This window comes from Nicotiana tomentosiformis, chromosome 12, assembly GCF_000390325.3.
Source record: "Nicotiana tomentosiformis chromosome 12, ASM39032v3, whole genome shotgun sequence".
NCBI classification, from domain to species: domain Eukaryota; kingdom Viridiplantae; phylum Streptophyta; class Magnoliopsida; order Solanales; family Solanaceae; genus Nicotiana; species Nicotiana tomentosiformis.
The window spans coordinates 117,063,791-117,074,218 of record NC_090823.1 but is presented as its reverse complement, the minus strand read 5'-3'; the positions used below and the strand labels follow the sequence as shown (position 1 = coordinate 117,074,218).

Below are 10,428 nucleotides of genomic sequence, written 5' to 3'. Positions count from 1 at the left end.
TTATTTTAATCCTATTGATGAAGAGATTTTTTAACTTTTTTTATTGATGAATAGATTGCCGTCCTTGAGATTTGAAACTCCAATCTATCACAATCCTAAGGTTTTGAAAAATAACTAGGTGTCTCGTAATACTCCAGCAACTGTGACACCCCATAGAATAAGCTAATTATAGAAGCAAATCAGAGAACGAAATCTCTTTTTTTAATCCTATGTTCGGTATTCGTAATGGAGTCCCACTAATCCAGACTCGCACCGCGTAAGCTTCAATAAAAAGGAAATCGCTCCCTAACAAAAAAAAATTCCATTTCCAGGGTCGAAGAGGAGTCTTGGCGTAACTGATAAAGTTGTTATCATATGACCGGGAGGCCACGAGTTCGTACCGTGAAAACAACATCTTGCAGAAATGCAGGGTAAGACTACGTACTATAAACCCATGTAGTCCGACTATTCTCCAAACTTCATGCATAATGAGAGTTTAGTGCATCGAGGTGCCCCTCTCAGTGGTTGAACCCGCTAAAAGAAATCTCAATAAAACACCACCTTTAAATATACCATGCTCTGTCTCTTCCCAAAGTATGGTCCCTTTTGATTGCATTTTGTATTATTCTCATTTAGCACTTAGAAACTCGGGCCACTATAACATTTTAACAAACATATCATATCATATTCAATCTTTGCATCCTTTCTATTAAGTCAATCTCTCCCACCATACTTCTTCTTCAGTCTCTGATACAATGACCATTGATGAACCAGAGCCTAATCCCACTTCTGATCCCATCTCAGAGTGGTTAAATGGTACCTTATCATATATTCCATCGTTCCTCGATGAGTTGTATAGCCCAGATGACTTTTACGGGGACTCGTGGTGGGTTCCTAGTGAAAGTATAGACCAAGAACGACATATCAACAACAACAACAACGATAATAATAATCTGACGCCCTTCAACACTAGATTCGACATCACAACCACGAGTACTATCCCTTTGGAGCCGATCATTTCAAGTCACCCTACGCCATTGGTTTCATCCAAGAAAAGGAAAGGAAATGATTCTGATTACAATCCCAAAGCGTCGCGGAATAATCAGAACCATCGGATCAAGGATGCAGATGATGGGGAAGCCATTGCGGACCAAAGGGTGCCAACTAAAAAATCAGCAGGACACAAGAAAGCAATACACAAGTCAGCAGGAAATAATAGTAACAACAAAGAAGGAAGATGGGCAGAGCAGTTACTTAACCCTTGTGCTGTTGCAATCACTGCTGGAAATCAGAATCGCGTGCAGCATTTGTTGTACGTTCTGCATGAGCTTTCCTCACTAAACGGCGATGCCAATCATCGGTTAGCTGCTCGTGGACTCCAGGCGCTAACGCATTATCTTTCTACTCCATGCTCAACCTCAACACCTTCTGCTTCTGCTGGTGTTACTACTTTTGCTTCTACCAATCCAAAGTTCTTCAAAAACTCACTCATCAACTTCAATGACATTAGCCCCTGGTTTCGTATACCCAATAGCATTGCAAACTCCTCAATACTCCAAATTCTTGAGGAACATGATCAACCCCAGAACCTACATATTCTTGATATTGGAGTTTCTCATGGTGTTCAATGGCCAACGTTGCTCGAGGAGTTGACCCATCGATCAGGAGGACCGCCACCATTGGTTCGTTTAACAGTTATTACACCTACCATAGAAAATGATCAACTAAAGAATTGTCCATTTGTGGTTGGTCCAGCTGGTTACAACTTTTCCTCACAACTCCTTGCCTTTGCCAAGGCAATTAACATCAACCTACAAATCAACAGACTGGAGAATTACCCACTTCAGAATCTTGATTCCCAAGTGATAAATTCATCCTCAGATGAAACCTTGGTTATTTGTGCGCAGTTCAGACTCCATAACTTGAAACACAACAGTCCAGACGAGAGGACAGAGTTGTTGAGAATATTGAAGAGTTTGGAGCCGAAAGGAGTGGTTTTGAGTGAGAATAACATGGATTGCAGCTGCAACAGCTGCAGGGACTTTGCAACGGGATTCTCAAGGAGAGTGGAGTACATGTGGAAGTTCTTGGACTCCACTAGTGTAGCTTATAAAGGACGTGAGAGCGCGGAAAGGAGGATGATGGAAGGAGAGGCAGCAAAGGCTTTGACAAACATGGGAGAGATGAACGAGCGAAAGGAGACATGGTGTGAAAGAATGAGAAATGTTGGTTTCGTACGAGAGATGTTTGGAGAGGATGCCATTGATGGAGCTCGGGCAGTGTTGAAGAAGTATGATAGCAACTGGGAGATGAGAGTGGATAAAAAGGATGGCTGTGTGGGTCTGTGGTGGAAAGGAGAACCTGTTTCATTTTGTTCCTTATGGAAGATAGATCCCAGGACAAATGAGAGTTGGAGCAGTCAATCAAATAGAATCAAGTTTGAGAGAAGCACACAGTTGTTACATATGAACCTGATAAAGTCTACAAGCAAATCTAGTGTCCAGGCGAATCTTGATTAACTGCTTTCCCACAGGTTCCGATCAGTGCATTTGCAGAGGCAACAAGTCAAAAAATTGTTTAAGTTCCTTAAAATTTTGATTCTACGCAGGTGGTCACGTAAAAGAATAAAGATGTGTAACGAGTCTGTGAATTGAAGAAATAATTGAGTGTTTAGTACTCAAATTTTCAAGCAAAATGACTCCTAGCAAGTCATGCTGTACTACTACTTTCAGTAGGGGAAGCTTATTTACAATTACTGGCTGTTACCACATTGACAAGATTTCCTTCCCAGTTATACTATAGTGAATATTGAATTTTAAGGATACAACAAAAAGTCTGCAAAATATGTATGTACAGGCACACAAATAACATGCGTGTTAGATTTTAGTATCTGATTACCCATTGGCACAGCGAAAAACATCTACCATCAGTCCTATCAACCACCATCCTCACATGTTCCCACTTCAGGTCCATTGGTATGAGACTTCTTATGCGGTTTTCACTTGCATGATGCTTTACAAAATGCACAACCATCTTCCCAGCATGAGCTACTCAAAATCACGCATACTATTTGCTCCTCAAGAATCATATATCATTACAGAACTATGAATTGACTGCCTACATACAGGACACTTGGGTGCTAAATCGCGTTCAACTGACAAGGCACATCGCTGGCAACAAACCAGATGTCCACACGGAACGAATGCTGACCGCCTCCTTCTCATTAGGCAAATCACACACAACTGCCCATCGGGAACATCTCCAGTTTCCTCATCAGCACTAACCTGCGAATCAGCTTCATTGCTAGCAGAAGCATTTTGTTGCTGGACCTGCCTCTGGTGTCTCCGTTCCTTCCATCTATTCCAGTTCCTAAAGCAAATAAATATGAATTAGATTTTTGTGTGACCACTAGAGTAATATTGACATGGATGCTGCTGATAACCAAGTTTCCTTTTTTATTCATGCTGTGTGGGAGAGCAATGGGTGTTTTAGACAGCATAACTAGAGTTGCAGGCTTGCTCATCCTGAGCAAACTCAATGCTTCTTCCAGCCCATAGTGGATTGTTCAAGCTGGCGTAAGCAAAGGAAGTAACTTAAAGTGTTTAACACAGTAAGGAACCATAATTACTATCTTATTGCATGGTGAAGAAAGAGTTTGTGACCAATAAAAGAAGTTGCTTGCTCTACGATTTCAGAGCTTAGCCCATTAAACAAGCAAGGAACTATTCACTCGAGAAACAGAACAGAAAATATCCTTCAACCCATCCTTCATCATGAAAACATCAGGATGACATGTGCAGCATAAACTCAAGAAAGGCACTGCATAAATCAATAGTCATTGAGAAACTTCCATAGAGAGCAAGCAACGTCTTTTTGGCCAAAGTTTTTTTTTTCAAGTTTCGACGAAACAAGATGAGAAAGTTTTATAGGCCAGAAACATCTTTTAGGTGTTTCAAAAAAAAATCAAAGTTTTGAAAAAAAAAAAAAAGTAACATTTTTGCAAAAACTATCCGACAAAGAAAACTTTAAAACTTGAAAAAGAAGATTTAGCCAAAAACTTTTTCACCTTGTTTTCCTGCCAAATGGGCATGTCTCCAACTTTTTTTCTGTTTTTTTAGTCTTAGATTTCCTTTCTTTGGGAGGTTTTTTTTTTTTGGTTTTGTTGGGGGGGGGGGGGAAGAGAAGGTGATCTAAATATGTAAATTTTTGCACTTTATGCGCTATCAAATTTACCCATCCGACCAGTGCCACAAGGAAAAGCTTTTCAAGGATGATCATTTCGTACTTAACGTACCATTCACTTTTGCTTGTCCACTAAAAATGCATTTTCACTTATACTTGTCCATTTTAGCAAATCAAGAAAAAGAATTTTTTTTCTTGTTTTACCCTTATCATTAACTACCATTCCCCAAATCATTTCTCAAGATTTTTTGAAATGTTATTATCATTATGGGTACATATTTTTAAGGGGGAATGCAAAGTCCATTATGGACAAGTAAAAGTGAACGGAGGGAGTATTCTTTTTGGCACCTCAATGACGATGGTCCTACTCAAACTTCAATCGCATCAAATATAAAACCAAACTGCCAATTTAATAGAATACAAGTCATCATGTATATGTCGCACAAGTTCCATAAAGTAATATGTAAAAAAGAATTGCACGCAAGCTATGGCAACAGCTATATTCCAAATCAATCAACCAGCCCTTCAACCCCAGTAGGATTTGAAGTTCATGTCATAGTTACTTTAAGTTGACTCAATTTTTGCAGTCACGAGATAAATTGTAGGGATAGGAATCCACCAATTCTTGGGAGAAGATTGTTTTATATTTAGAACCATTTGTGCGTAATGGCCTATTTATCTACCCCTCAACATTTCGCCTTCCCAAACCATTTCCCCAGCAACAAGTTTCATTTACTTCTATTCTATTTCATGTTCTACTTTATATCGGGGTCGGAGAGCAAAGTCAAAAGGTCAACTATTGTTTCATCTGATGGGGGGAAAATAAGGAGCACCATGTAGATGACTTGATTATTTAAGAGAGCAGTATTCAACCACAACTCATGCTCTGTAAGCAGAATCAACCTCAACTCATGCTCTGTAGGCAGAATCGTAAAATACTGTATGACATAATAAAGGATTTTGTTCTGCCTAGACCTCCCCTTGACCCCAGTCCCCGACAGGGGAAAAGGGCAAAAGAGAAAAAAAGAGTAATAATGAGATCTTCAAGACATGATATCCACAAAGGCTAAAAGTTTAAAGCATCTGAGAGACGTAACCAGTTTACCTCACAGCAGCATAGCCAAGGACACCAACTGCAAATGAACCAAGCACAACTCCACTCCACAGCAAAACTTTTGTTTTATAGGCAAGATCTACCAGCATTTGATCCTTGGTCATGTCAGACCTACCAAAGCAAAAAGTTAGACTCACAGCTTTCAACAAAAGAACTAATCAGGAAAAGAGAGAACACCAGAATTTTTAGAACAAGAGAAGCAGCTGATATAACAAGTTTGAAGATATAAAGCATCAAATATGCAGAAAACACATCATCAGAACTTAAAAGAACTACATGCTCCAGGCAGCAAATTTTCCTGTGTGTGTTTATTGGATACAACAACAACAACAACAACAACCCAGTATAATCCCACTAGTGGGGTCTGGGGAGGGTAGTGCGTACGCAGACCTTACCCCTACCCTGGGGTAGAGAGTCTGTTTCCGATAGACCCTCGGCTCCCTCCCTCCAAGAGCTCTTGGGGTGACTAGAACTCACAACCTCTTGATTGGAAGTGGAGGGTGCTCACCACTAGAGCAACCCACTCTTGTCATGTGTGTTTATTGGATATATATATATATATATATATATATATATATATATATATATATACGCTTGCATTTTGTAGATAGGCAAATACTTTATTGTGTATATCTAACATGTGTATCAGCTGAATCGAATCTTCACCAGGACAGAACTTGCACTATACTACGCAAACCTACCAATGAGTGTATCACCCAAAATATTTCAAAACTCATGGTAATTCTTTCACAATTGAACCGACAAAAAACGGCAACCACTGTTATCATGCTTGAGCACAAATATTGAAATCTCGGAAAATAATTTCAGATTTTAAAACCATCTCATAATAACCAAATCATGTTAGTTTTGTTATGTAGACCTACCAATGACTATTCACCCAATAATATCGTGAAGCTTGTGCTAGTTCTTACCAGAAGTGAAAAGAAGAAGAGACTGTTATCTTTCTGATAAATAGAAACTGTGGCTTAATTATCATGCTCATAGGAAACACCAAACATGGTATTAAAGAAGACATTTAGTATATTCCTGAATGCAGAGTCAAATTCAGGAATTTTCATTTCCTCTCATTTAAATCCTTTTTGTATAATGCACAAAAGCATTTTTCTTCATATGTCACTAAGAAATATCTCTTAACCTTCCTTTCAGACCCGACTCGTATATCCTTCTAGACATGATCGTACTTTAACTCGGGTGTAGAAAGAGAGGATCTTTTGAATATCAAGTATTCACTTTCACCAATAAGGTACACAAACTTACTTCACATTTAGGGTCACACAAAGAAGAAAATTTTATCGAAGAGAGGTTTGAGGAAAATTTTTGGAAAAAATTTAACGAAAGCAAGAATGACAATTGTCAACCTCATTTGGCAGAACAAGTTGTCTAACTAGTGCCAGGTGAAAATTTCGTAAGTCATAAAGTTCCATGAAAAGAAAGAGCATCATGTTTTATCAACTTATTAAAATAACTATTCTGTACGCCTTCCTTACAAGAAATAGGGTAGGTCCTTGCATGATTTGATCTCAAAAATCCCATCTTTTGAGCTGCAAATACCAACAGCTGTTATATCTTTTCCAAGTGGCAAAATTTTTTCTTCATCCAGTACCCCAACCTTTGAGACAGAAAACAGTATGTTGCATGAGTTGCAGGAAGATGGACAAACTTTAAAAGATGTATAAAAGATCAAACAAATGGTCAAGAAGCCTATATACACAACATATTTTTCAGCTTACAGGATAGGGATGACCAAAGAGCGCCTGGAGGAAAGTGAGCGGAGTAGCATTTACAGGCTGTAAGTGATGATAAACTGTCACAAGAGGTAGGGGATGCCTTGAGCCATCCATGTTCACATTAACATATTCAGGTTGTGGCCACCTCCCAGCTTCAACAACAACAAAAGGAACCTGAGCCGAGATAGAGATGCACAAAAGCTTATATTATGAAAACAAAGAGAACTTTATGACACTTATTAGCAGGCAAAAACACAGCAGCTACAAACATGGAGTGTATTAACTAGATCAAATATAACAAGGAGAGACTTTTTATGCAGAGAAATTACAACCAGAACCAAGCCAGAAAAGAGTGGAAGAAAAGGAAAAGAGAAATGAAAAGCTCTCACATTAGCCATTCATTGAAAAAAATCCACTCAAGCCTTGTTCCTTCAAATTGAGATGGTTCATGCAAAAAATCTGATCATGTGAGAAACAACTAGTCTGGCCATCTCGCATGTTATTCTTCCTATTCACAACCTTACCAGGTAGACGAGTACGATATACCTCCAAGGATGTCAAATAGAGAGTACATAAAAATCTTAGATGAGAACATTAAATTAGAGTCGAACAAAAAGAGCAAAAGCAGCTAGATAAAGTATAAAAAAGTTGAGAAAGTTTGGGATAATAGCTTCAACAACAACAACCCAGTGGAATCCCACAAGTGGGTCTGGGGAGGGTAGTGTGTACGCAGACCTTACCCCTATCATGGAAAGGTAGAGAGGCTATTTCTGATGGACCCTCCGCTCAAAAAAGATGAAAAGAAACAGTAGAAACAAGTAATATCAACAAATAGGGACAGAAAGATAGAAACAACAATCTCAAAGCCAGAAAAATATATGGAAGGAAGCAGTAGCCACAGCAAGCAGTAACAACAGCAAGATACTAAGAGACCGCAGTAGAAGATAATAGGAAAACAACATGAAATACTAGCAAAAGACAAGAAAAACTACCATACCAACCCTAATACCCTCAGTACGAATCAGAAATACGCTCAACTACTTACTAACGTCTAGCCTAATTTTCGACCTCCACACCTTCCTATCAAGGGCCAAGGAATAATAGCTTCCTACAAAATATTCACATAACCAGCAGAAATTATGGCAAAAAATAAAATTGCCAAAGATTAGCAATACTGGCTCAACATTTCTTTTTACACTTCACTCGTGAAAGTAAAAGCAGCAGTAAATTCAAGAGCCTTGCGTTACTGGAAAATTCACATTACCATTCTCAAAGAGGAAGAATCTTGTTCCTTCCAGTATCTTGGAAATATTGAACGTAGATCACCAGTCCACCCAAAGAAGCCTCTCCATTCATTGTAGATACACTATAAAAGACAGACAACGAACATCAGTGTTCTGCCAAAATTCACTGGGAAAAAAAGATACACATAAGAATTGACAATACAGCAGCAGGCAAACATAGATTGCTAATCAAGTAGTTGTGTCAATTCAGGATCATATTTCCAGGTTAACAATAGCAAGTGGTTTCTGTTAAAAGTACACTGTTCAAAAAGTACTTCGAAACACTGAAGGATGTCCATAACCATTAGATAACGGCTGTTGATTTTTACAATGTAACAACAGCAACTACTGCGCATCAATCCAAACAACTTAGGATAAGCTATATGAATCCTCAAAATTCAGCTCTAATTTAACCCGTTTTATTACAAAAGTATTGTCTTTAAGACATACTACCTGGGGGCGGCCAAGGGGTCATGGGCCGAAGCTGGAATGCAGCCCATGACAACCCACACACAGAGGCAGCCAAGCGTAGCAAGCACGCTCTATGCTTTTCACCAGCTTCTCCTCTCGTAAGGACTAGCCCGTGCCCTCTCTTTGTGTCTAGGGATTCCTGGGACACGAGCTAAGCATATAACTGTTTGCTCTTTCTTTCAATTGAGCGTCAACATTTAACTGAATACAGGACAAGTTATTAAAAATACAAGAGCAAGTGGTTCATGATAACCAGCTTGCGAAACCGTGTGAATCAAATAATGTAATTGACTTTTTTTCACCACACTTGGATACCGTTATAGCACGTGTCTACAAAGACACATCCTAATGCATCCATTATTACGAGAATTCATCATAAATTTGACTAATTTTACATTGACTGTCAACCAAACCTAAAGGCCTCACTAATCCTAATCCTGTATCCAGACTCATATATACAGAGTTAAAGTGTGCACAAACAAGTTAAATATGAAATATCCAACCTTCTTTTAAAAGAAAAAAATAGAAAAATTACAGTTTGTCTATTACAAGATATCATCTTTTTCATCACACCCAAATAAGGATGTTACGTGCCTAAAAAAGCATATCTTAACGCATCGAATATTGCATGGATTCATGATAAATTGACTTAGGTAGCACTGACTTTCAAGTTTTCACACAACTATAGCCCTGTTCCTTTATCCGGACTCTACTATAATTGGAGTTAGAGCACAAAAAAATTGAACATGATAAGTATTAACTTAAAATAAATAAAACGAAAATAATTGAAGAAATTACGGTTTGAGTGCGTTGCAAGATAACGCCTTTTTCAGCAGACTCATGAGCGGAGAGAATATTAGCCCTTAAGCTCTTCCAGTTACCCTCAACAGCAGATTTCGCCTCCACTGTACCGCGAATGATCACAAGCTTACCGTCATCATCGGATTGATCAGAATTGACATTACTTTCAGAAGACAACGAAATTAAGGAACGGAGATCAGAGACACGGAGGGACGGCGCGTCGTTGATTTTGTGAAGGGCGGAAGACTTGGCTTTGAACATGAAAATACTCCGTACGGCAATGTACGCTAGGGCTAGGCCGACAAGTGCCCCGTCCGCCGCCATAGCTAGTTTCACGGCCGCCGCCGCCGCTTGGTCGTGTACTGACATGGCTGGTTATATGGTCGCCTTTCGAATTCCCAGTCGTCGGAAAAGTGAAATTCCAGACGCTATTTGCATCGTTAATTGGCTGAGTGGAAAAAGAAATAAATATTGGGCAAATGACACTTTTAAAAACTATTTATATTGGTAGCCATAAAATTGTATAAGATTAGTATATTTTATATATTCTAGTCGCTTTGCACGAAAAATGCATAGTGATAGTAATAAATTTTCAATTGCATGTACTATTAAATCTGTACACACTACGAAATTAGTTTTTTAAAATAAATAAATAAATATAATATATCATACAAATCAAGTCATGAATAATGTTTTGACATAATATAGGAGGACAAATAGAAACTAAATATTTCGGAATCACATAGTTATGTGACTAAAGTTGTAAAATAACTAAAAGAATACACTATTATTTATTATGTTATCTGAAGTTATGATTAATTTTAGTTAAGCCTTAAGGTATATGAAGTCT

The 10,428-nt window shown here is 38.5% G+C and overlaps 2 protein-coding genes across 2 annotated transcripts; one reads left to right on the top strand and one right to left on the bottom strand.

Annotated features, from left to right (window-relative positions):
* The first annotated feature begins 603 nt into the window (after positions 1-603).
* On the top strand, positions 604-2,640 carry LOC104091187 (protein NODULATION SIGNALING PATHWAY 1-like). The gene has a single exon (XM_009596465.4). It carries the CDS (start codon positions 735-737, stop codon positions 2,496-2,498), a length of 1,764 nt encoding a protein of 587 aa, XP_009594760.1. The 5' UTR covers positions 604-734; the 3' UTR covers positions 2,499-2,640.
* Positions 2,630-10,086, bottom strand: LOC104091188 (E3 ubiquitin-protein ligase SPL2). Its single transcript, XM_009596466.4, has 6 exons — positions 9,576-10,086; positions 8,288-8,389; positions 7,027-7,197; positions 6,784-6,905; positions 5,267-5,386; positions 2,630-3,348 (listed from the first exon to the last, which is right to left on the bottom strand). Exons 1-6 carry the CDS (start codon positions 9,945-9,947, stop codon positions 3,057-3,059), a joined length of 1,179 nt encoding a protein of 392 aa, XP_009594761.1. The 5' UTR covers positions 9,948-10,086; the 3' UTR covers positions 2,630-3,056.
* Positions 10,087-10,428: the final 342 nt, after the last annotated feature.